The sequence below is a fragment of the Microtus pennsylvanicus genome, chromosome 22 (assembly GCF_037038515.1).
Source record: "Microtus pennsylvanicus isolate mMicPen1 chromosome 22, mMicPen1.hap1, whole genome shotgun sequence".
Classification (NCBI taxonomy): Eukaryota; Metazoa; Chordata; class Mammalia; order Rodentia; family Cricetidae; genus Microtus; species Microtus pennsylvanicus.
In genome coordinates, this window is record NC_134600.1 from 34,689,632 (window position 1) to 34,716,664 (window position 27,033).

Sequence of the window (27,033 nt, forward strand, 5' to 3'; positions counted from 1 at the left end):
TTCTTCCTCACAGTCAAGAGCTCAACATAGAGTCTGTGCTCATCGGCAGAAACAAGAACACAAATAATGAAACAAAACTGAGCGGCACCTTATCCAACAAAATGGAGCTTTGCTTCAATCTGAAAATAATGTCCAACGTACATGTCCTGCCACTAAATTTTAAAGCACAGATGTATCTCTTAAGATACTGTTATTGTCTATTTTTACCTCTTCCTCCAGCTTTGTGCTGACAAAAGCCACAACAAACCAAAAACACAAACAAGAAGCATTTACGGCTGGTGGTCACAGAGAAGGGAGAGGAACATGAACAACGCAGCATTTCCACGGGGCTTTTCCAGGAGCCCGTTCCCGTCTGCCTTTGAGGAGAACCACGCCTTCCGGCACGTCTACTTACAGCATTCCACAGGAAGCCCCTGTGTGTCAGCGCCATCCAGGAACGGTTCACCTGACCGCACGTGATCGTCTCTCTAAAGCTGAGGTACGAAAAAATCTAAACGTAGAGAAAAGAGACATCGTTTTGAGTGATCTATGAATTTTGGTGTAGATCTTCCACTGTGTGTGTTAGTAATGACATCATCGTCCATATACTGGAAAGTGGACATTTAAGGGCTAGAGTTGTATCCCAAGGGAGGAATTTTATCTCAAGTCCAAGAATTCACCAGTGATGTAACGTCATCCCTTTCTGAAGACGTGCTGTGTGCCCCATGTCTTTTGTTCTTTGTTCTTTCTTTCTTCTGGTTTGATCTGAGACAGTATCTCACTGTGCAGCTCTGCTGAGCCACGGGCTCTGCTCGTACAAGGGACTGAACAGAGCCCTGTATGGAACTCTATAACACAATCTCTCATCTTAGTTCACAGTATTCAGACTGTGGAACTGCAAAGTATGTATAAGGAGTTGGAAATACGGTCAAGTGTTTCTTCAAATTGATACCTGTAAGGAGACAATGAGAAGATGGATCTATTCGCTAAGATGCACTGGGTTTTCCTAAAGCTGTGGTATCTTGGGAAAACTCAATAAACCCATCTGGTTTCTATCTCTGGAAAAATAGTAGACTGGAAAAAAATACTCTTTGTACAAAACATCAATGTATACTAAAGCAAATTTTAAACACAACTTGATTTTTTTTTTTAAGTAAAGAGTCTGGAGGCCCCGAATCTGCATAACCCCAGACTGACAGCTATCTGGAGAGGCAGTAGGGAAGGAGACCCCCTTTCGTAACAGACGAGTTCCGTGAGTCTACACAGGCACGGGAGAGGCTCACCAAGCTTACAACGGACGTGCACACACTGGGCACTATAGTGCAATAAAAGAAGTAAAATTGAAGCCACTCAACGAATTGGTGAGCAAGGACCAACTACCATGTCTATTAGAACCATGTATGGATACATCTGAAACGTATGACCTCTGCCGCTGGACTTGATACGTTAGCATGTGACGGTGGTCCCAACTGAAGATAGCCCTGAGGTATCTTTCAGAAAGAAAGCATGTTTTCCCAGCCTTACACGACCGCCACACATTAAACCCAAAGAAGACGAAAAGCTAACCAAAAACTGTCGAATGTGAGGAGGAAAAAACCCAACAAAGGTGAACAGAAAGGTGGTAAATACGGGGAGGATGACATTCTTGAGAAGGATATTACAAAAAAAAAAAAAAGACTTAACAGGAGCTGGAGGGGCGCGTCAGTGGCTGAGAGCCCTGGCTGCTCTTCCGGAGGACCTCAGTTCAGTTCCCAGCACCCACATCAGGCAGCTCACACTTGTAACTGCAGCTCGTGGAGGGTCCACATTCTGGCCTCTGTGAGCATGACCATATGTTTACACACACACACACACACACACACACACACACACACTAAATAAATAAACCTTAAAAAATAAAATTCATGTGAGTTAAAAATATAACTACTGAAAATAAAAATTCAATAGGTGAATTAAAACAGTGGAAAATAAGAATGTGTGTCTGACAAAATCAGAATAAAACACAAACAGATTAGAAAATAAAAAATAAAGGAGGCTAGCATGAAAAAGTCTAACATACATCTTTATAGAATTCCAGGAGCAAATGGAAAAAAAGTAAACTCCAAAAATAAGCACAGAGTAAAATGTTCTAGGAAGAAAGCCTGACAGTGTAATGGAACTACAAACAGCCGAAAGCAACAGCCACAACAACATGCAATGTCACCAGGGATACAGGGAAGTCATGTCGCAGGACCCTGAGACAGCTGACTGGTCACGTCACATCCCGTAGGAAGCAGTGCAAGTGGTCAACTAGCTTTCTCCTCTTCATACAGGACCAAGCAGAGGAACGGGCGGGACGGGCACCCACCCCCCACTTTGATGGGGCCTCCTTGCCCCTATTGACCTCAACATAATCCCTCACAGGTACTTCAGCAGCTGAACAAACCCTCCCTGGCCTGCTGAAGACGCGTGTCTTTGAAGGGATCCCAGATCCTGGGCATTTGCACTGATCATTGTAGAGTTCCACAAAACAGGGACCAAGTCAACAGAAAACTTTAATCGTCAATGTCAGGGGCCACCAGCAGGTTGGTTTCATCCAACAGTGACTGTTACACATTCTAAAGCAAAGTTTCAGTCGGCCCCACTTAGAGCCTCCAACAGAGAATTTCTGAAAAATACTGGAATCTAAAGTGGGGGGGGGGGGGTTGAGACACAAACAGCCATGAGCAAAGAAGAATCTAGCAAGTATACCACTAAGCACACTAGCCTGCAAACAGACAGACGCTTAATATTAATTACAAACTATTTGGCCTATGGCTCAGGCTTATTGCTCACTAGCTCCTATTTTTAAATTAAGCCATTTCTATTATTCTATGTATTGTCAAGGGGCTCGTGTCAACAGCAACAACACAGCCATATCTAAATGGATCTTACCCACCATGCAGATGGCCAAGGCTTGCATAACTGATTTGGACAGCCACCGAAAACCTATACTTTGCCTTGTTGTTTACACAGTAAAGAAGCTATTCCAATAGAAGTGCTTAATGCCTTTCCCAATGTGTGTGCCTTTGACACTTTTCCCGGTGTGTAAGGAGTTACTCGTTTATTCATTAGCTCATTTCACACTCACCTCTTAGTGCCTATTTCACAGTGGCATATCTCACTAATTCCATATGAAGTTGCCCAAAGATATTTGAAAGGGGGGGGGCTCCATATTTCAGTGTGGAATAAGCATTTCAGACCTACACTTTACCACTTTCTCCTAAGGAATGGGGCCACCATTACATAACATATAAGGAATTTTCAGATGTTCATACGCAATAACCCTTGGAAACACTAGAAATTAATTCCACATGCGACACTGGCTGTTGCCAAGTTAGCTCCCGGGAAGTGTGATGGGGGTGAGGCTCTAGACTTTCCAACTCATTCCACAGATAAGCGCCAGCTGGGTTATTATTTTATGTGAACCAGAAAAGTGACCAGGAAAGGCACAGAGAGAAAGAGGCGTTTCCAGAAAACTGTACACTCCTGAATTCAGTCTGTGAGGCAGGAGGCTATCGACCCTGTGGGCATCTCAAAGCCCACTCTGTGCCTGGGGAGTAGGTGGGGGTGCGGCTCTCAGGAGAGAGAAGCCGGCGCCCCAGGAGACGGAAGGGGACCAGGCGCTGCATGGTCCAAGGGGAGGCTACAGAGGCAGCGGCGAGAGGCAGCCGAAGGTCTGAGACCGTCTGAGCCTGCGGTCCTCTCCTCCCCGCCGAGACTTACGTGGAGAGGAGTGGGGCTCCCAGAAGACAACTTCAGGATGGACAGTGTGTAGGATGCGGGCAGCACGCGGAAGCACCGGAAGTACAAGGAAGCACCGGAAGTACACCAGACAACTGACCGCAAGTGGCACAAGCAGGGTCAGAGGTCAGCTTTCTGTGGAGAGAGCCCTCTGAGTCGGGAGCTCTGAGTCCTCCTGACATAGGAAAGAATGGGTGGTGCTCCTGAGGACTAATTCTCTTCTCCCACACTCTGGACTAGCTTGGTATGGAGTAACCGCGCGTGTGTTCCACACCGGACCAGCAAGAAGAGCTGGGGAGGGCTGAGCGGAGCCCCCAAGCGCTGACACCGCAGAAGGACGGCAGGACAGATGCCCCCCCCCCCCCCCCCGCCGTGCCAGAGCCCCTCCCTAATGTGAGCAGCACAGCCTGGGAGAAGTATTGCTAGTGAACACAGTGAGAGACAAACAAATCCCGACACAACTGGCCTTGTGGATGGTAAAACACACAGCGTAAATCTTCAAAATCAGGCGTAATTCATCCATCTCGGAATGAAAGGACTTCTGTTGGGCACCGGCAAACAACGATAGCAATGTCTCCTTGGTGTAGCGCTGTCTGCCATAGTTTGCTTTCCCTTGCTGTCGCACCGTGACCAAAGGTCCTTTAGGGGAGTTTACGTGACTTACTAATCATGTCATATAGACCATTGCTGAAGCAAGCCACGGCAGAGACCATGGGGGAGGGTACCGCTAACTGACATGCACCCCACAGTTTGCTCAGTCCGCTTTCTTGCAGCCCGCACACTTGCCTACAGACAGTCCCTCCATAAACACTCCTTCTTCTCAGATGAATTTAGTTTGTGCCCAGCGACAAACCAACCAGCGTGGTATACAAGTGTGCACCGGACAAGTCGTTCTACAAGAACCAACATTCAGGTTACTCACAAACTGGATCCAGTCACTGACTGAGGAGGTGGCCTATGAATGGAATTAGTTGTCAGAAGGAACTTGTATAAAATAGAGGCTCTTTGCTGTCAGCAAAAAACTTAAAGGGAAAATGTTATGACCAGATCCGCGAAGTCCCCCCAAAACCAACAAGGACACCGAGTCCTGTACGTAAAAGCAAAGAGTATTTTATACAAGTTTGCAAACTTGGTCTCTCCGTTTGTCCAGTGTATTGGGGTAAAAGAAACTAGAAAAGAAGATTGTAACCATGCTTAAAGTCCATGAATGCAGCAGAAAGAACCAGGGGCGAAACATAGTGGCGAAGCATTTACTTTGCTTTGATATAAGAACAACTTTCTAATTATCTAATCCTCCCCAGATTGGAAAGGGATGTTCAGTCAGCAGACTCCATGGCACAGAGAACACCGAAGCAGAGCTGCACAAGCGTTACTTCATCCCTTAGCCTCCTTCCTCCATCTGGAAACAGTCAGCAACCCGGTGCATCTCTCTCTCTCTGCCCCCAACTCCTCCCAAACGGAACATACCTGATTAGTTCAGGGGACAGAAACAGGACACCCGCCCAGGTCCTGCTGATGCCCCTGTAATCTGAGTGCAGGATGAATGCGTCTGGTCTGCTCTGGGGGACTCAACTGTGCCGTGACTGAGGGTGAAAGTTTCCTGATGTGTGGACGTAGGACTAACATCCCAGTCTGGGCCACTAGGCCTCAACCACCACCTCTTATCACCTGGGTCTGCTCGTCTTCCAACTTTCTACTCACACTTGGTTCCACACTCAGATGCAGAGGGCTCTCTCCTGCTCTCTAAAACTTAAAGAGCGTCAGTAAAGACGCCGTCCTGGCAGAGAGACTGCACAACTCAAATTGTTCTTTATGTAGAATTCCGCAGCCTTATAAATTCTCAGCAGTTTCTGGGGCTTTCTAACTAAACTCCTCATTGTTGTTTAAAATTCAACCATTCTAAAATTACATTCCTCTGCTCCCCAAACCAACTTACTTATCAAATATTGCTGTGCATCAGAGGTATCACAACCTTACATACATAAAGTCCCATCGTTACAGCGTTGAAAAAGTCTCACTGTGGCTACTCCGACCCAGTGAGAATATATGGAAAAGGGCCAAGGTCAGCATCTAGGGGCACAGTCAGACACAGTCAGACACAGCTCATGGGAGGTGGGACTGGGAGCAAGAAACATCATCAAGACAGAGAAGCAATTTCCAGAGAACAGAACTAGAAACTTTCATGGCAAAACAAATAGAAAACGGCATTTCAAGAAGGGCCTAATCAAAGATGAGTGTAAAGCGGTGAGCATCTAAGCATTGTGCATCCACAGCAATTACAACTCTGCCCCAAAGCCCAGCAGCACAGACGTGGGTGGGGCGAACGTATACCAAGAATTACCTCTGGGACTCTGGGCACACCGACTGAGGGAGAGAAGATAAAGGAAGAGCCTGTCTAGAAGAAATCACATCCGAGTTGTGTCTGAGCAGGACTAGGCCTGGCGAGGAAGAAGCGGAATGGGAGTCCTACACGGAGAAGTTACGTTGGGGAAAACCAGAGTCCAAGAATGTATCTTGTGCTTGGATAACCAAGTAACACAATAGGACCAGAGCCAAGGGTTCCAGCAGGGAAGCAAGGAGAATGGAGCTTGAGCATAAAGGGTGGAACAGGACAAGCCTCCTCTGACAGGGAGAGCAGGAGATGCTTGATTACTATTCTGTTTATTTCTCTTAGGGGGTGCATTGTGAAGCTCACAGGACGACTTGCAGGGAACAGTCCTCCCCTGGCACCGTGTGGGTCCTCTGAGGTCTAACTCAGGCAGCCAGGCTGGGAGGCAAGGGCCTTTGTCGGCTCTCAACCAGGGTAGGGATGGCAATAAACGTGGCCTTTGAAGACCCCTGGTGGGCAAATGAGAAAGGGAGATTCTGGAAGACCAAGGAAAGAGCCTCGGGAACACCAGAGAGTGAGAGAGGATGACGAGAAAGAAGAAAGTGAGATAAAAGAAAAGACGGCGCAACAAGGAACCCCGGGAGAAACAGAAGGCTGTTAACCAAGTACTTCCTGAAGCAGCGGGACAGACAATGGCGCCACTGTCTACAAACAGGATGCGCTACAGCGAGCACTGAGCAGGATACAGGAGAAAGGAAATGACGTGCTCTATTTCAGAAACCACCCGGTGGCTTGAGCCACTGGAACACCCAGGGAGATCTCTTCAAAACAGGCTTTGAGGGAGCCTGTGGGGGGGGGGGGGGGGTTGTCAAGAAGTTTGACAACACACAAGCCCCAGAAATGCCTTTTTAGGAAAGGAGTCAGCTGAACACATATATAAATCTTAAGGGAATTTTCAAAGAAAGATATTGAAGGCAGTGAATGAAGGAAGGCGTGGGAAGTGGTGTTGGCAACACCGCTGCAGTGCAAACCAGAGGATTACCTTCCGGACATAAAGAAAGCCTGGACTTGGGGGTTCATCGATAAATCGCCTCAGTACCGATCACAAGGTAGCTAAGACAGAGGGTGAACTGCTGAAGTGAACCCGTTTTCATCACATTTAAATGTAATACTGTACGGTCTGGAAAGAAAGGCATGTAGCAAGGCTTTTGGAAGCGAATCGTGCCTGTAAGATCAGTAGAGAAGCTGGTCCCTTCCTGACGCCTCCTTCTGGGGCAGGCCACGCTCCGCAGGCCACGCTCTGCTCGCCCTAAGGCTTCCCTGTCAAGGCCCCGACTGCCTCTCTCACTCTTCCACTTCCCACACCATCTGGCCCAGGATTCTCTTCATTTCCCACTCACGTCTTTCCCTTTTTGTTCCCACTCCATTGCTCTCATGTTGGTTCTTAAAAAAAACACCCTGCCTGCAGGCTTCATCCCCTTCCTCTCTCCATGGCAGGTGACACGGTCTAGACAGACTGCCAGAATCGTGAGGTCCAGGCTTGGCAAGAGACCCAGCCTCAATAAATAGTGATCAAGGAAGACACCCAACGTCAACTTCAACAAGTTGCAGCATTCAAGAAAGCAGACCCTGTACCTCATACGGGCAGCCCAGTAAAGCTAACCCTGTTGGGGCTGAGTCGGCTCCAAAGACGGAGAATGGGAGAGGTAGCCCACTACTGTCTATCACGCGGAGGCATGGGCAGGGGAGCTATGTCCCCCTTACTCCTCACCCCTCAGTGCCCGCGAGTTGAGGGAGCTGACCCTTCCCCTCCAGCTGCAGCACTCAGGAGAGAGGCCCTTGCACCTTGCCAGGCAACACAGTAGAGCCGACCCTGGTGGTGCGGTGAGGGAGAGCCGACCCTGGTGGTGCCGGTGCGGGAGAGCAGACCCTGGTGGTGCCGGTGCGGGAGAGCCGACCCTGGTGGTGCGGTGAGGGAGAGCCGACCCTGGTGGTGCCGGTGCGGGAGAGCCGACCCTGGTAGTGCGGTGAGGGAGAGCCGACCCTGGTGGTGCCGGTGCGGGAGAGCCGACCCTGAGAGCGTGAAAGCAGGAGAACTGGCCTCACCCCTTGGCCATTGCTGCAAGAATAAATAAAAAGTTTAATTATTTTTTAAAAATATGACACTGGAATTTAAAGAGTTTATGATGATGGAAGAAACAGACAAGAAACAAGGAGATCTAAAAGAATTAGAAACTGTTCATAATGGTAACTGTTAGGTCTCAAACCTTGAACAAAGGCTAAGGTGCTTATTAACACATCAAAGCTGGTGCTGGCCACCAGGTTCTCCCAGTATCCCTGGGCCCCTACTTGTTAAGGGGTCTTCCTGGTTAGCAAACACCACCATCTACCCCCAACTTCTCCAAACCAGGGGCTGGCTGCCATTCCCTATATAACCTAGTCATTTGGGGCACACTGTTCCTTCTGACTATTTTGCCTGTCTCTTGGTTGGCGGCTCCTTCCTTGCTCTCCCAGGCCCATATCCTCCCATGGCCCAGCTCAGTCTGACCATGTCCACGCGGGACTCCGTCTGCCTCTGGCTGTGCTCTCTCTCACATGTAGGATAAACCTTCCTCTCAACCCCTTTCCTCCTCTTGTTCCTTGTTTGCAGTCAGTAACTATCCCCAGGAACACCACGCCTCCACAGCACGGGGAGTTTCAGTGGTTGTGGTTAGGAGGAGCCTCTCTGATGGAGCCCTGTAAGCCGGCACATGGAGAAAGCCCCAGGTAAGCTATCCACGTGTCGGAGTAACACTCAGGGCAAGGATGAGCACACACACACACACACACACACACACACACACACACGAAGCCTCCACGATTTTCCTTCTGAATTTCCACCAACATTTTCTCCTTGTGTGTTTCATGTTTCCATCTCGGATTTACAGACACCATGCAGGCCACCCTCATTTTATAGAAGAAATTTTCAGTCTTCGGATTGAGGAGTCAGCGAGCTAAGAGAACCAGCAGACCTATGTTGGGAATCCAGGCTTGCAGACTTTCCACCTCGCGCCTTCAATTCAGCACTTAGTTCAACACGTTACAGCAGATAGCAACTGAGAGCTTGCTATACGCCGGGCATTGCTCCAGCATTTTGGAAACACTAGCTGGTCTTTACAGGAGCAAACACAGAGGGTTTCATCCTGCACATCCACCATGAGACACGCTGGGACTAGAAAGATAAGCAGCCCAGGATGACACAGCCAGCTGCACCATCAGCCCCCCAGCCGCCTCCCTCTGCGGGGCAGTTTTCAGCTCTCCTGTGATCATCGCTGTTGCAAGCCTGGTTCCTGAGGAAACTCACGAAAGCTGTAGATTAAAATCAAGTGTAAAAACTTTTAACTTGCTAGCATCCCTGAGGCTGAGACAATGGGAACGCGCTCCGGGGTAGGGCAACTCCTACCAAAATAAACTGTCCCCGGAAGAAATTCTGAAGTGCTTTGTGTCACCAATGTTTTCATCACACCACAGATCAAGCCAACGAACATATCGTTCCGCGATAGCACAGCAGTCTGGAATAGCTTCTCCAGTCTGAAGCTTGTTCGGGACAGAGCCACAGAACGTTCAATCAAGTTCTGCTTGGTTCGTTGAGGTCAGGCTGACCCATAGGGTTATCAAAACATGGGTCTGAGAAGTCATTGAACATACTCTTTGATTTTTACAGTTCCAAGTAACTGAGCCCTACAGGCCTGGACCATCTGTTTCTCGCGCGCGCGCGCGCACACACACACACACACACACACACACCCGCACCCAGTCTGGCCATGCTTTAATAGCTATTCAGGTTTTAGGATTTTTCCCAAGTGAGATGAGTCAGTGGTGCTGTAAAATCTGAAGGTGATTTCATAGCTGTTTCTGCAAGTCTACATGCTTTGTATCTTTTGCAAACAAAGAGTCACAGCTACTTATATCGTAAGGCAAGGCTTCCACCGTTAGCTAATCAAACAACTGCATTACTTAGATATATTATTCAGACTTTAAGTTCGTCAGCTTGAGGCTTCCCACTGTGTTGTGTACCCAATGCTTACACTATCATCGAAAATGGTCTTTGCCAACCCTCCCGTCAGCTCTGAGTTTGGCTGGCAGTTTGTCTGACCGTACGTGAACACAACCAGCTGTTAAGGAAGCAGCATTCCTTAGTGAGCAAAAAATGATACCAAAGAAATAATCACTAAATGGTAACCTGACTTGTTTCGAGTTGGTGGAACCAGACCTAGAAACCGCATAGTTTCAAAGTCCACACAGTGTGAAGAACAGGTGAGTGACCTGATTCCAGCTGAGCCGCAACGTTTCTGCCCTGTTTCCCAGGACCCGTCCTCCCCCCTCCTACTCCTGCTGGGTCCTGCCCCCACCTGCAGGGAAGTCCATGGCTCTGGTGCAAGCCACACCAGTCTGAGAGGGTGAGTCCTGCCAGCTGGACTGTTCCACTTCCTGGAACCTCCAAGACCCACTGCCCCTCCCAAGCCCTCCCACATCACCATCCTCCCTGAGGGCGGCCTTTCCTGCCACCTCTGGCAGACTATGGGGGCTCAGGTACAGTCCACAACAGTCTGAAACCCAGCACCACCTCGGGACCACTGCTGGGCCACTGCTGGGCCCAGATTTCCAACTCTGGTGGAATCCGCACTGCTCAGTGCAGGCCATGCTAGTCAGTCTGAGGAGGGACTTCTGCAGCTCACATGCAGGCCACGCCAGTCTGAGGACCGACTTCTGCAGCTCACATACAGACCACGCCAGTCAGTCTGAGGAAGGAGTTCTGCAGACCACACCAGTCTGAGGAAGGAGTTCCGCAGCTCACATACAGACCACGCCAGTCAGTCTGAGGAAGGAGTTCTGCAGACCACGCCAGTCAGTCTGAGGAAGGAGTTCCGCAGCTCACATACAGACCACGCCAGTCAGTCTGAGGAGGGACTTCTGCAGCTCACATGCAGGCCACGCCAGTCTGAGGACCGACTTCTGCAGCTCACATACAGACCACGCCAGTCAGTCTGAGGAAGGAGTTCCACAGCTCACATACAGACCACGCCAGTCAGTCTGAGGAAGGAGTTCTGCAGACCACACCAGTCTGAGGAAGGAGTTCCGCAGCTCACATACAGACCACGCCAGTCAGTCTGAGGAAGGAGTTCTGCAGACCACACCAGTCTGAGGAAGGAGTTCCGCAGCTCACATACAGACCACGCCAGTCAGTCTGAGGAAGGAGTTCTGCAGACCACACCAGTCTGAGGAAGGAGTTCCGCAGCTCACATACAGACCACGCCAGTCAGTCTGAGGAAGGAGTTCTGCAGACCACGCCAGTCAGTCTGAGGAAGGAGTTCCGCAGCTCACATACAGACCACGCCAGTCAGTCTGAGGAAGGAGTTCCGCAGCTCACACACAGACCACACCAGCTGGAACCACAGGGGCAGACCACAACAGTCAGAGAGATACTCCACACCTGTCAGTAGAAAAGAGCCCCACCACCAAAGGCCAGCTCCAAACTTGGACAGAGACTCCCTGCTAGAGCAGGGGTCACTAGAAATCCAGACCACGATGAATACCAACAAGGAAACAGAAACCAAGGAACAAAACACCCGTCGAACAAAGACAAACTCAGAAGTCAGCCCCTAGATCTATAATCACCCCAGACCGGATGCCTAAACTCCAGGGAAAGAACACAATTGACAACAGCCAGGGTAATACGTTACCACCAGAGCCCAGCTATCCCATGACGGCAAGCCCTGGATATTCCAAGGCAGCTGAAGCACAAGAAAATGACTTTAAAACAACTCTATGAAGGTGATAAAAGATAAAATAAAATTCCTTACAAACTGAGAAAAAGACAAAGAAAAATTAGATGAAATCAATAAATCCCTAAAAGACTGCCAAGAAAGCTAAATCAAACAAACAAACTGCTCAAGAAAATGGAAATAAAAGCAATGAAGAAAACACACAAATGGAAGGAATCCTGAAAATGGAAAGTCTGGGTAAGCACATGGGAACCACAGATGCAAGCATCACCAACAGAACACAAGAGATGGAAGAGAGAATCTCAGGCATTGAAAACACAATAGAGGAGATAGATTAATCAGTCAAAGAAAATGCTAAATCCAATAAATTCCTAACCCAAAACATCCAAGAAATCTGAGACATTATGTAAAGACCAAACCTAAGAATAATAGGAATAGAAGAAAGAGAAGAAGCCCAGCTCAAACACCCAGAGAATATATTTAACAAAATCATAGAAGAAAATTTCCCCAAGCTAGAAAGACATGCCTATAAAGGTACCAGAAGCTTACAGAACACCTAATGGATTGGAGCAGAACAGAAATCCCCTCCCTACATAATAATCAAAACACTAAGCATACAGAACAAAGAAAGAATATTAGAAGCAGCAAGGGGGAAAGACCAGGTAACATATAAAGGCAGACCTATTAGAATCGCACCTGACTTCTCAACAGATACTCTAAATTCCAGAATGGCCCAGACCGATGTCTTGCAGACTCTAAGAGACCTTGGATGCTGGCCCAGAATACTATACCCAGCAAAACTTTCAACACCATAGATGGAGAAAATAAGATATTTCATGACAAAGTCCAATTTAAACAACATCTATCCACAAATCCAGCCCTACAGAAGGTACTAAAAGAAAAATCCCCAAAAGTTAACTCTACCCACAAAAATGCAGGCAATAGATAATCTCAGAGCAGCAAAACTCTAAGAAAGGAAACACACACAGAGAGAGACTATCACTACCAACAAAACTAACAGGACTCAATGGTCATTAATATCCCTCAATATCAATGAACATTATTCACCATAAAATGACACAGGCTAACAGAATGGGTATGACATCACACAAGAAACACACCTCAACATCAAAGACATTACTTCAGAGAAAGGGTTGGAAAAAACATTTCCAACCAAATGGACCCAAGAAGCAAGCTGGTGTAGTTTACCTAATATCTAGCAAAACAGACTTCTAACCAAAATTAGTCAAAAAAGATGGAGAAGGATATTTCATACTCATCAAAGGAAATACCCACCAAGATGATGTCTCAATTCTTTACATCTATGCCCCAAACCTACAGGTACCCACATTCGTAAAAGAAACATTACTAAAGCTTAAATCACACATCGAACCTCATAAATTAATAGGGGGAGACTTTAACACCCCATTCTACCAATAGACAGGTCTGCCAGACAGAAAATCAACAAAGAAACAAGAGAATTGATGGATCTTATGACTCAAATGGTTTTAAGAGACATCTACAGAACATTTCAGAAATATATACACCTTCTTCTCAGCACCTCATGGGACCATCTCTAAAACTGACCTTAATATTCAGCCACAAAGCAAGTCTCATCAGATACAAAAAAAAATTGAAATAACCCCTTGTTATTAGACCACCATGGATTAAAGCTGTATTTCAACAACAGAAAGCTTACAAACTCAGGAAAACTGAACAACTCTCCACCGAGTTTCTGTTGGGTCAAGAAAGCAGTAAAGAACTTAAAGACTTCATAGAATTCAATAAAAATGAACACACGACATACCCAAACTCATGGGACACAATGAAACAGTGCTAAGAGGAAAATTCAGAGCACTAGATGCCTTCATGAAGAATTTGGAGAGATCTCACACTAGCGACCTGATAGCACCCCTGAAACTCTAGAACAAAAAGAAGCAAACCTAAGAGGAGTAGGCAGGAAATAATCAAACGGAGGGCAGAAATCAATAAAATAGAAACAAAAAGAACAATACAAAGAATCGATGAAACAAAGAGTTGGTTCTTCGAGAAATAAAATAAACAACCCCTTATCCAAACTAACTGAAAGGCAGAGAGAGACTATCCAAATTAACAAAATCAGGAACAAAAAGGGACATAACAACAAACTCCAAAAAATCCAGAGAATCATTAGGCCATACTTCAAAAACCTGTACTCCACAAAATTGGAAAATCTAAAAGAAATGGACAAATTTCTTAATAGATACCACTTATCAGAGTTAAATCAAGACCAGATAAGCAATTTAAATAGACCTACAACCCATAAGTAAATAGAAACAGTTATTAAAAGTCTTCCAACCAAAAAAGAAAAAGTTCAGGGCCAGACAGTTTTAATGCAGAATTCTACCAGACTTTCAAAGAAGTGCTAACATCAATACATCAATACTCCTCAAGTTATTCCACACAATAAAAACAGAAGGAACATTGCCAAATTCTTTCTATGAGGCCACAATCACTCTGATAGCCAAACCACACAAAGACTCAAGAAAGAAAGAGAATTACAGACCAGCTTCTCTCAAGAGAATTGATGCAAAAATACTCAATAAAATACTGGCAAACTGAACGCAAGAACACATCCAAAGATTATCCACCAAAAAGACCAAGTAGGCTTCATCCCAGAGATGCAGGCATGGCTCAACATACTTAAATCTGTCAATGTAATTCACCATATAAACAAACTGAAAGAAAAAACACATCATCATCTCATTAGATGCTGAAAAAGCCTTTGATACCCTTTCAATACCCCTTCATGATAAAAATCTTGGAGCGATCAGGAATACAAGGGACATACCTACACATACTGAAGGTAACATACAGCAAGCCAGTAGAGGGATCAGTTGTGGAGCCCAAGGCAGTCAAAGGCCCAAATTAACCCTGTGCCACAGAGAGGATGAAAAGAAAAGGGCACACGACATGGCTGTGCACTCTAACGAAAACCCAGCACGCATTGACTCATGAGAAAACGTAAAACAAGCCAAATTTGAGAGATGCCCTATAATAAGACTTGCGTAATTTTCATTTCAAGGGCCCAAAGATTAAAGGCTATGGAATTGATCTGGGCTGAAGGAAATCAAGAAGATGTAATAACCGAGTACAACATACAATCTGGACTGGTCCGACTGCCTTGGTGGCTGACTGTAAGAGAATGGCCTGCTTCAGTTCTTCAGGCAGAACAACTCTCTGTCGGATCTGAGACTTTTCTATACGTCCTGGCTGATTGTCATACATAGAAATGTGCTCATGAGTGGTGATGTTTAAAGCAAACACAATTTTAGAATTGTGGAGCTATGACTATATAGAAACAAACCTATTTCAACAGTACTGACACCACAAAAGGGGAAGAAAAGCCTGCTGTCGTGGGTTCTGAAAGTATATGCACAGGAGCATGAAACTATCTGAAGGTCCTCTGTGTTGTCTTAAGATGTATAGCATAAGCCTCGATAAAGAAGGAAATATTCGCAAAGACAAAATAGGTCAGAGAGACAGACAGATGTACGTGTTGGCAGTACGATGTCACTCAGACCACTGACAGTGGCATAAAGAGAAATTATTAGAATGAGTGATAGATTTTAAGCTTTATTTCTTGACATCAAAATACTCGAGAGGCAAAAGAGACAACGTTAAGTGCGGTGGAGGGAAATACTCAAATATATTCTAGATAAAGGGTTAATGTTGCCAAACTATATAAGGAACTATAACAAACAAGTGTGAATTACAATAGAAAAGGCGGTCATGACAGGTAATTTAGAAAGGAGGGAGCTACAGGCACCACATGCTGGCCCTAACCCCAAGCTCTCCACAGATCGCAAGGCCTGCAAACATTCAACAGAGCCCTACCCACCAGCGTAATCGCTTGATCCGGCAGCGCTGCGATGTCAAATTCCACAGGCACAGCCGACAGGGTCGAGTCAGAGGTACTTTGCTGGGGGCTAATGGGCTTTTCCTCAACTGCTTTGGACTTCGAAAGCTTGTACTTCCATTTCCTCAGATGAAGCTCGTGCTTTAAAATCTGCAATGAAAATAACTTATAAACTCCACGGGCTTGTCCTAAGGGTCAAAGGCAATGATGCCTAGAAAGCCCACCCCTGGCATAACATTAGCACCAGGGACACGCTGCTGATTGCCATGTGACCCAAGACCACCTCAGCGTTTACAAATTGTTCCCATTAGCTATCGTAAATACTGGCACAGGAAACCCCTTGAGAGACCTGGTGTTGTCTCCAAAGACGAGAGAACTGTGGGTCACAAAGTGGCGTGTCCAGCAGCAGAATCACCAGTGTAGGGACACGGAAGGGGAGTGTTAGCCGAGGAGATAGCCAGGACAGGAGTTGAGGAAAGGTCTCAGAAACCTGTCTGATTTCTGGTTACAGCAAGCCCGCTTGAACGTGATACATTTCCTGAAAGCTGTAACGAGAATGCACTTCTACGGGTCAACGAGCAACACAGTTTTAGTGTGAGGTCTTTACCTCATACTCTCAGGACTGCCAGCATGCCAGGGATCACGGCCTTGGTGCCCAGCACATACCCTCGCTCACTGACTGCAGAGTGGCTGTTGTGGCCAAGAAGTTGTATAGGGGGAAGGAATTCCTAAACACTCATCTAACTACAATATATACAGGATAGAATATTGCTAATACCCACTCTATATACCAGCCAGGGCATGCTAAATCAACATCACGAGGCTCAAGACAGCCCCAACTTTTCTCAGGTTGGTTGTAGCTGACTATGTCACCGTTAGAACATCCGTGACCGGCGTGGGCAGAAGCAGAGGGAAGAGGACAGAGGGTGGCCTGCGAAACCAGCCGACTCAGTGTCCGTCAGTTGTACACATCTAGAAAGCAGGACCTCTGCTTCACACATGGCAGACGCCAGTGTTTCTCGGGCTTCACACGCTCCTCCTGCACACACGGCACCGGCTCCCCCAACAGTCTGATAGGTTGTGGGTGAACGGGACTGCCGAGCCTGCCCTCGGAGGGCAAAGACTTAATTCCAACTTCTTTTCCTCTTTCCTATTTAACTCAACTTTGTATTTGAAAGAGATTAAAAGCATTGCCTACTAAATAATACGACTGCGCAGATCTCAAGCTTATCTCCGTATCTGACCCAAGTACTCTGAATGTTCTAGAACAACCAGGGCAATAAAATACTCAAGTAATGAAAACAGAAAGGAGTCTTAAGTTTTCAGGTGTTTCCTGGGGTCCTCTATTTTAATTGCTTAAATTATGAGTGGGTTTCCTAATTGCAAATAATTCTCCAAGTTTAGCCATTAGTAATTAAAATAAATTTATTATTGAAACTGGCATATTAAATGTTAGGAAAAAAGCAACTTAATCTTACTTAGAAAAGGAAAAAATTTACTGAGTCCTTATCTACTTCATTTTATTCATATCAGAGACTCTTGCAGTTTAGACATCTCAATATTAATTAAAGAATTCCTAGTGTCTTCACGAATATCTTTAAGCAAAATATTAAAATGACATTTCCTTCTTTTTTAAAAAAAAAAGTGTCTGATATCATACCAAATCATCTTCTCTTGATTTCCTCCTCTGTCTGGCTTTCTCCTTCCATATTGCTACGATAAATTTTTGCCTTTGGGTATAAAATATCTCTCGCAACCGGAGCAGCGAAACTGCAAGAAATGCACTTGGTTATTTCAAGTAGCGAGAGCTGTCTCTGAAGATGGATGAACGAATGCTTCTGACAGCTTGGGCTTCATTTTAATCACACACAATTAACTACTGCTGTAGCATTAGATGGCACTCTAGAGACTTTTAATCCTGTAAATATCCCTGTGCCCTTAGAAACTGAAGATATATATAGTTGTATAGGGGGAAGGAATTCCTAAACACTCATCTAACTACAATATATACAGGATAGAATATTGCAAATACCCACTCTACATACCAGCCAGGGCATGCTAAATCAACATCACGAGGCTCAAGACAGCCCCAACTTTTCTCAGATTGGTTGTAGCTGACTATGTCACCTACATATATATTGCCTTTTTAAAAAACAAATTTATCTTTTACAAAACTTGGACTTCTAAGCATTTCATAAGAAACATAACCACCACATAGTATTCGGATATTCAGAATTATGTGTTCTAGAATTAAATGGATTGTGTGATACACGTTAGAGGCCCATAACTAGAACACAGGAGCCAGGAAGAGCAAATAGGCTGGGGAGCAGGCAGCTTTCCCAGCTGCACCCAAGCTACGCGCTCTCTAGGTTTAATGGTTGGTTTGCTGGTTGGCAGTATAATTGAACGCCCAAACTGGGTGCTGTGGGGTGGACATTTACCTACAAGTCTTTCTCTAGTGGTCTTCACATAGGAGGACCAGTGAATGAAAAATGATTTTAGACATCTGCAATTGTCATGTTCTATTGCTCTGTTCATTTTTTCCGCCATGATCGCCTCCTGATTTGCACGAGGTATTGCGACCTCCTTCCAACCACTGCAGGCAAAAGATACAGAAACACATTATTCTCAAAATAATACTTTGAGACTAGGGTAATAGAGTCAAAAATAAAAGAAGTGGAATAAGAAATGAGATGCCTTTTACGCCCTCAAAATCATAGCACACGCGCACATACACACACAACTTGGAGAAGTTCTGCTAATTAAGACGTTATAATAAACACATCTTGGGATAACATCATCCTCATAACTTCAATTTACACAGAGAATAACCTTCGCGATGATTTTTTTAAAAAAGGGAATTTAAATTCCCAAACATATACAAACGCAAGGATTTTAGACAAGCTGTGTTTCAGAGGAGCAGTATTCTAACTAAGTACAAGCTCATCAAATATAAGAGACGCACAGAAGGCAGAGGTAGCCTTCCTCTGTGTGAATAATAGAAGGGATAAAAGACAAACAATATGGAGAAAATGCATCCTCACCCAAAATGGCTCTTGACTAAATGTCCAGTGTAAAATGTGCAGGCTTTCACCATCAGCTCTGGAGTCACCTAAGAGAGATAAGTAATTGAACTGCACATTAGAAATAAATAGAACAAAGCTGGGCGTGGCGGCGCACACCTGTGATCCTGGCAGGAGGCTCTCCTGCCGCAGAGGCAGGAGGATCTCAAGGACAACCGGTGCACAGAGCTTAGGGCTCCCTAGCGAGACCCTGTGAAGCATAGAAGGTGGAAGAGAGACCCTGCAGGGCTGCCGAGGAACTGGGACAACAGCCTCTGAGGAGAAGTGGGAGGAATTAATATCACTTACATAGTTAGAAACTGTATTTTTTCTTTTTTTATTTTTATTGAGCTATACGTTTTCCTCCTCTCCTCTCCCCTCATCCCCTCTCCCCTTCTACCCTCTCCTGTGACCCCCATACTCCCATTCACTCAGGAGATCTTGTCTTTTTCACCTTCCTATGTAGATCCATGTATGTCTCTCTTAGGGTCAAACTGTATTATATGTGTCTGTTATCATTTTTACTGAAGTCGTATCATTTTGTATATTTTATAGATTCTTTGAAACTCCATACATACAAAATACAATGCATTCTGAGCACGTTCACCTTCTACTCCTTACACTAACTTCTCCCAGACTCACCCCCGTAACACACAATTCCATGTGTCCCACCTTACACACTACTGAATCCAGCTTGCGCTGCTCACGTATGAATGGCCGTGGGGCCAACAACTGGAGCATGGCCAACCTACCAGTGTGGTTCTTTGTTTTGGTTGTTAACTCTTTGGGGGCCCACCACCTAGCTCCCACATAAATATGTGCAGAGTTATTCTTATCTACAAATGCCCAGCCTCAGCATGGCTTGTTTCTAGCCAATGTAACTTCAATTATCCCATTTCTCTTTGACTACGCTTTGCCTCTAGGCTTTTTACCTTTCTTTTTCTATATATTTTTCTTTCCTTCTTACTCTGCAGCTGGTTGGGTGGCTGTGTGGCTGTGTGACTCTGTGGCTGTGTGACTCTGTGGCTGTGTGGCTGGGTGGCTGTGTGGCTGGGTGGCTCACTGTCACCTGCTTTTCAATGCTCTATTTTATAAACACATTCAAATAAATACAATTTTAGAAAAATAATTTTTCATAAGCTTGTAGTTACTTACTAACAATTTTATTAAGCAAAGTCACTGAAACAATTTAGATTAATAACAAATATTACTTTTGAGGAAAAGTCTTGCTATATAAATCAGGTTGACATGGAACACCTGCCTCTAAATCATGAATGTTGGCAAAGGCATTATTTACATCTCAGATGCTGTAAATAACAGGAAGTAGGACACACAAGTACTATAAAATTGCTACCATTCTTCCATGTTACGCTTAAATTTACAGAAAACAACATTAATCTAACTCAAATCATCATTCCCATACTTTGTTCCAGATTATAGGAATATTTAAATTGATGCTTTCTCAGGGGCTAGTAATTATCCAGTCTCTCTCTTCTTAAAATTTTATTTATGTGTCTATTTTTTTATTTATTTATTTGGGTCGGGGTTTCTCTGTGTAACCCTGGCTGTGCTGTCCTGTAACTCACTCTGTAGACCAGACTGGCCTCAACTCGCAGAGATCCACCTGCCTCTGCTTCCCGAGTGCTGGGACTAAAGGTGTGCGTCATTCTGGCTGCCTCCCTCCGGTCTCAGAAGAAAAGAAGTCCGATGACAGACACCAAGGGCCAGGATTAGTTACCAAGCCTTCTTGTCTGCAGCACAGGGCCTCCCTCTCCCAGACCAGCAGCGCCAAGCCCAAGGGTCCTAGGCTCACTCTCCTTTCCCTAGATGAACTTGAACATATTTAAGGAGGAAATATATAGAACATTATAGATACATTTGTGCTGTGCATATGCAGTGTGTGTACAATGTATCTCCAGTGTATTGCAGTATTTGCAGTGTGTGCGTGCAGTGTTTTGTGTAGTGTGTGTGTGTGTGCAGTGTGTGTAGTGTGTATATGGTATGTGTGTGCTGTGTTGTGTAGTGTGAGTATGCAGTGTGTTATGTGTATATGTGTAGTGTGCTGTGTGGTATGTGTGATGTGTGTGTGTGTGTGCGTGTGTGTGTGTGTGTGTGTGTGTGTAAGAAGCCACAGAGGAGAGGAAAACAATATAATTTCTCATGTTTTAAAGAACAGACTAAAAAACACTAAAATTGGTTACCTAAAAAGAGGAATAGATTAGATCTTAATATTAATTCTATATTTTGTACTATTACATATAACTGGAAAAGCATAATTATATCAAAGAGAAAAGTAGGTAACATCAACATTGAGCAACAATTAGGTAATAAAATTTAGGTAATAAAGAAGTATTACCTTTACTGAAACTACCTAAGAGAATACATTCACTTTAGGGAGTGAAAGAGTTGTGTGATGTGTCTGAGCTAAATTAAGTATTCTTTAAAAGAAAGCACTTGTTTTTCTGTGTTAGGCATTGGCCCGAATGCACAGCATGTGAGAGCTTGGTGCACACAGAAGTCAGGATAGGGTATCAGATCCCCTCAAAGTAGAATTACAGGTTGTTGTGACTTGCCACGATGGTACAGGAAACCCAACCTTTGTCCTATATAAAAGCAGCTGTCCTGGAATTCACTATGTAGACCTGGCTGGCCTCAAACTCAGAGAACCACCTACCTCTGCCTCCCAAGTGCTGGAATTAAAGGTGTGTGCCACCATGCTGGGCTGCACACTCAGCGTTCTTAATGACAGTGACTCTCTAGTGCTGTTACCCTGAAACTGGTGTATGCAGTGTAGAACACAGCTGGTCTATAATTATATTTTTGCCTACAGGACATTTAATCATTCAAATTCAAGTTGTCAGTTGTGAGCAGTAATTCTGATCACTAGCGATTAGTGACTTGTGATGTATTAATTAAAGGCCAGTCAGCCAGACCATCTGGGAGGACTAGAGAGATGGTGCTGCAGTTAGCAGCACCGTGTGATTCTGCACAGGACCTGGGCTTGATTTCCAGCACCAACACAGCATTTCACAACCATCAGTAACTCCACTTCCAGGGGACTCTGCACCCTCTTCTGGCTTCCTTGGGAACTGCACACACAAGGAACCCAGATATGCATGTAGGCAAAACACCTATACATACAGAATCAATTTTAAAGGTTTTATATTTTAAAAAAAATAAGTGGGGAAAGAACCTTAATGACATCAAATTTCTACAGTAAATATAGAAAACCTAGCAACAAAAATGACTAGAACAAAGAATGAGAATGGAGTTTATAAGACACTTTTATGATCCCCTTAATTGAAAAAAGACAAGAGAGCTGTTGTCAATTACAAAAGAATTAGATACATGCAGCCAAGTACAATAGAGGACTCTGAATTCTGACTTGAACAGAACATTAAATAAGAAGACTTTTTTGATACAATTAGGGAAGCTCAGAAATAGAATAAGTATGTCTGACTATAATTAACACTAGGAGATACTCAATTGTTGCAATTATGTAAAACAATGGCACTATTTTTGTCTTGTGTTCCTTTTTTACAATTATTTTAAGTGATGCATACAAATAAAAAGTATACATATTAATGAGACACTATGTAATGTTTAGCTCGGTATATACCGGGTGATGTTTAGGTCCAATTAAATGTATCTCCTCGAACATCTGCCACTTCTTTATGGTTGTAACTTCCAAAAACCTTCTAACTTTTTAAAATTATTTTATTACATGTTTATTCACTTATGCTGTGTGCATGTGTGCCTCAGCTCATATGTGGAGGTCAAAGGACATAGGACACAGAAAGTTCTCTCCCAGGGACTGAACTCAGGCCAGCAGGTGTGGGGCCCAGCCACATCACCTGCTGAGCCATCCTGTGACCTCTCTACAGCTGGGACATCTCGCCCACATCTGCCTGCAGCTTCCTCCACGGCTTCCTTCATCTGCCAGCCCCACTCTCCCAGGCCCTGATAATCATCGTTCTAATCTCAACATTTTTGAGATCAAGGTTTTTTAGATTCTACTAATGAGATCACAAGACGCTGATCTCTGAGCCTGACTTGTTTCCCTTAATGTTATCTCTGTTCATGGTTCCGGAAATGGGAGAATTCCAGTTTTTCATGGTTGCATAGTCTTCTGCTGTGTGTAGACTGTGTGTATGCCTAGTTTCTTTATTCATTCACCAGCAGATAGAAATGGTACTGTTCCTTGGCTACTGTGACCAGTACTGGATTGATTATGGGATTACAGACATCTCTGGCTTTTATTGGAGACAGTCCCACAGTCTTGCCTAGGCTGAGTTCAAGCTCATGATCCTCCTGCCTCAGTCACTCAAGTGTTATAATTACAGGCTTACACAACCACACCCAGCTCTCCAGATGGCTCTTCAATACACTGACTTCATTTCTTTTAATGCATACAAAAAGGCAGGACAATATGGCAGTTTCCTTTTCCTCGCCAAAACGCATGTCGTTCTTCCTGGAGTAGGGTCCCCCTGGCCGTGCTCTGATGTGTTCCTAAGAGGAGCTGAACACATTTCACAGGAGCACGTCCGCGATAGCACAGCGCCTCCTGCTGAACACATTCACAAGGCGCAGGTCTGCGATAGCACAGCGCCTCCTGCTGAACACATTCACAGGCGCAGGTCCGCGATAGCACCGCGCCTCCTGCTTTATTCTTTTTGCACAGAGCACCTTTGGCTCCTCAGGATTCTTTTGTGTGTGCACATATGTATTGTAGGATTGTTTTCTCCGATTTTGTACAAATAAAGGGGGGGGGGTCACTGACATTCTCATAGGGATTGCAGTGACTCTCTCCCACCATCTTGGACAATATATTTGAACAATACTGACTTTAAGACTTTGTTGCTTTTTAAAAAGTTCTTCATCTCTAAGTTTCTGTTACATTACTGAAACACTGTACTTCTCTTTAAGCCCACTAAGATTGTTAAAGCAATTGTTTCAAAGTCTCTGAGAGTGCTTCCCTTCCATACTTGCCAGTTTCTGGCACCATTTAGGTGAACCCACTGTTTCCTAACAGTTCTTGATGCTTGTTGGTGTGAGGCATTGTAAAGGGGGAAGCACTTAAACCTCCCCTCCCTGGTCTGGTTTTGTTTACGTGCCGTACCTGCCAGTTTTCTGTTTATCAGTAGTCATCTCACGATTTCAGCACAGGGCAGTGCCCGGGTTCAAATGTTCCAAAGGTCTACAGCTAACACTACTTGGTGGTTTGAAAGAAAACAGCCCCCAAAGGGAGTAGGAGGTGTGGCCTTGTTGGAGGAAGTGTGTTGCTGAGGGATGGGCTTTGAGGCATTTTTCTCAAGCTTCCCTCAGTGTGACAGTCAGCCGACTTCTTATTGTCTCTGAGTCAAGACATAGGAACTCTCGGCTCCAACACCACAGCTCCATGCTCCCCACCATGACGATAATGGACTGAATCACTGAACTTATAGATGTTGCCATGATCATGGTCTCCTTCACAGCAATAGAAACCCTAACTAAGACAGCGACTGTCCAGTCTGAGAACGCTGTCTGAATACACGTACGTTGATGTGTTGTTCAAAAAGATCTAAGAGAGTACCTTCAGGGTACCTAATCTGTCCCCACAAGCCCGTCCTGGGGCTGAGGTAGCTCGGACGCCGCAGGTAACATATCCTGTTCAGCTCTGTAGACTGTAGACAGCCTCGCCTGAGACTCCTGTGTTGCGGCTGTGGCCACTAAGCTGACACCACAAAGTCTCCGCCAGGGTTCCTATGGCTGTGTTGAAACACGGTGAACAAAAGCAAGCTGGGGAGAAAAGGATTGTTTGGCTGACACTTCCACATCTTAGCCCATCATCGAAGGAAGTCAGGACAGGAACTCAGAGGAGGCAGAGGCCATAGAGGGGTGCTGCTCACTGGCTTGCTCCTCATGGTGGTCTGAATAAGAATGGCGCATAGGCGCACATAGTTGAATGTCACCGGGGAGTAGAACTATTGGGAAAGGATTAGAACACCTCCTTGCTAAATAGACAGAAAATTATAAGAATGGAAAGTGCTTTAAAATAAAGCTAATATTACTATACGATGATTTGAAATGTCAAATACACTGGGTATTGGTGTTTCATTCTTCAACGTTATTTTTAATGTTTTTCTCTGAGTGTGAATTAATCTGCATCCGGCCTGGGCTGAGCTCGCTAACTAAGCAACCCAGACACCTGAGACTCACGTTTTCATATCTAACTTAGGCACCTTCTTTGAATACGACTCTGACTGCCATTTCCAATGTCCACCTTTACTGAGAGCCCCCAAGCTTTGCTTGGGCTTACGCAGGCCACATCCCAAGCATGAGCCAGTGTCATACACAGTCTTGAGCACACACACAGAGTGTTCTAAAAATCTCCCTCTCCTGTATTACCCCTTGTGCACACACACACACACACACACACACACACTGTTCTAGAAATCTCCCTCTCCTGTATTACCCCTTGTGCACACACACACACACACACACACACACACACTGTTCTAGAAATCCCCTCTCCTGTATTACCCCTTGTGCACACACACACACACACACACACACACACTGTTCTAGAAATCCCCTCTCCTGTATTACCCCTTGTGCACACACACACACACACACACACACACACACACACACTGTTCTAGAAATCTCCCTCTCCTGTATTACCCCTTGTACACACACACACACACACACACACACACACACACACACACACACACACACAGAGTGTTCTAGAAATCCCCTCTCCTGTATTACCCCTTGTGCACACACACACACAGAGTATTCTAGAAATCCCCCTCTCCTGTATTACCCCTTGTGCCAGCTGCTGGAGCAGGCTCCTCCTTTCAGAGACAACCAGGTCTGGCTTTCAGGTTCAACCTCATTAGCATTCTGGTCTTAGCTTTACAAGCCTGATTCCCTGTATCCTCATCCGCTAGGGCGGCCAAGCCAACACTGGAGGGTGGACCACAAAGGAAGGAAGGAGACCACCTTGCTGTAAAGAGTTCTCCAAGGCTTTCGCTTCGTTTTTGAGAGGATCTCGCCAAGTAACTCCAGTTGCCCTTCACTCTCTCCCATCCTCCTGCCTCAGCCTCCTGAGTGCTGGGGTTACATGGCATGCTAGTAAATCCTGCTTCTGCAATGCTAGTTCTGTCCGTGAGAGGAAGAGCAGGAGAACGGCAGTCAGGAAGAGAGAACGTCTACTCATTCCTTTGGCCCGTGGACATGTTTGGCTCTGTGTGTGTCATTCTCCCACCTTCCTACGTGGTCTCAGTTCTAAACAGATTCTGATCTCACACTCCCCAGTAAAATCTACAGTCTGTTCAGGTACTTCAGTCAGAACTTAAGATGTGTTTCAAAGTGCTTGACCAGTTGGGTGGCTGGAGAGATGGCTCAGAGGTTAAGAGCACTGTCTGCTCTTGCAGAGGTCCTGAGTTCAATTCCCAGCAACCACATGGTGGCTCACAACCATATGTAATGAGATCTGATGCCTTCTTCTGGCCTACAGGCATGCATGCAGGCAGAATACTATATATACATAATAAACAAATTTTAAAATAATAATAATAATTACCAGTTGGTCATCCAGTCCAAAAAGCTGTTCCAAGTATGTTTCAGACAGTCTCCGAAGTCTCGGTCTCAGTGCTGGGTCGATGCACATGTCCCTTTAGTGAAATTACAGAGCAAGGTCAACACGAAGTCCATTTTGAAGTACTTCTATAATTGAATCACTGAGTGTCATGTACTTATGTGGGGTGGGGAGGCTACCCCCACACAAATCACCAGAATTCACTGAGCTCCCGAGAATGGCATCACCCTTCTCTCCATCCTCACCTTGAAACTCTCAGTCTTGGGAGCACAGTGGGAGCTGACCGCGTCCTCACACTGAGAAAATCAGGAGTATATTGTTCACATTAACCCTTGGGGACCAAAGAGCCCACTGACGGATTCTTTAACAAGCCCCAGATCAGCAAGACTTTGTCATGATGCTATACAAAGTCCTTGGCCTTCAGAATATTTCCTTACATACTTCAAAACAACACTTACCAAAGAAGGTTTTCCAGACCATTTTTAATGATAATTTTGATCATTTTCTCTAAAAATCTCAGTGGATCCTCAGGACATGTCACAAGTAATCCACATAGCAGCGCCTGTTGAGAAGAGAATAAGGCCATGGAGTCAGGGCTTCTGCTTTCACCCGGGTGGCTCTTGTGTTTACGCGACACGCAGTCCAACCACAGT

The 27,033-nt window shown here is 45.3% G+C and overlaps 1 protein-coding gene across 1 annotated transcript in view; it reads right to left on the minus strand.

Moving 5' to 3' along the window:
* Positions 1 to 27,033, minus strand: part of Fbxl13 (F-box and leucine rich repeat protein 13) — a 142,853-nt gene that overhangs the window by 106,328 nt on the left and 9,492 nt on the right. Inside the window, exons 2-8 of the mRNA XM_075956319.1 lie at positions 26,839 to 26,942; positions 26,366 to 26,456; positions 18,778 to 18,845; positions 18,175 to 18,329; positions 17,394 to 17,503; positions 15,716 to 15,883; positions 395 to 490 (exon numbers count right to left, since the gene is read on the minus strand). Coding sequence (XP_075812434.1) covers positions 395 to 490; positions 15,716 to 15,883; positions 17,394 to 17,503; positions 18,175 to 18,329; positions 18,778 to 18,845; positions 26,366 to 26,456; positions 26,839 to 26,942 — 792 coding nt within the window. The remainder of the gene's footprint in view (positions 1 to 394; positions 491 to 15,715; positions 15,884 to 17,393; positions 17,504 to 18,174; positions 18,330 to 18,777; positions 18,846 to 26,365; positions 26,457 to 26,838; positions 26,943 to 27,033) is intronic.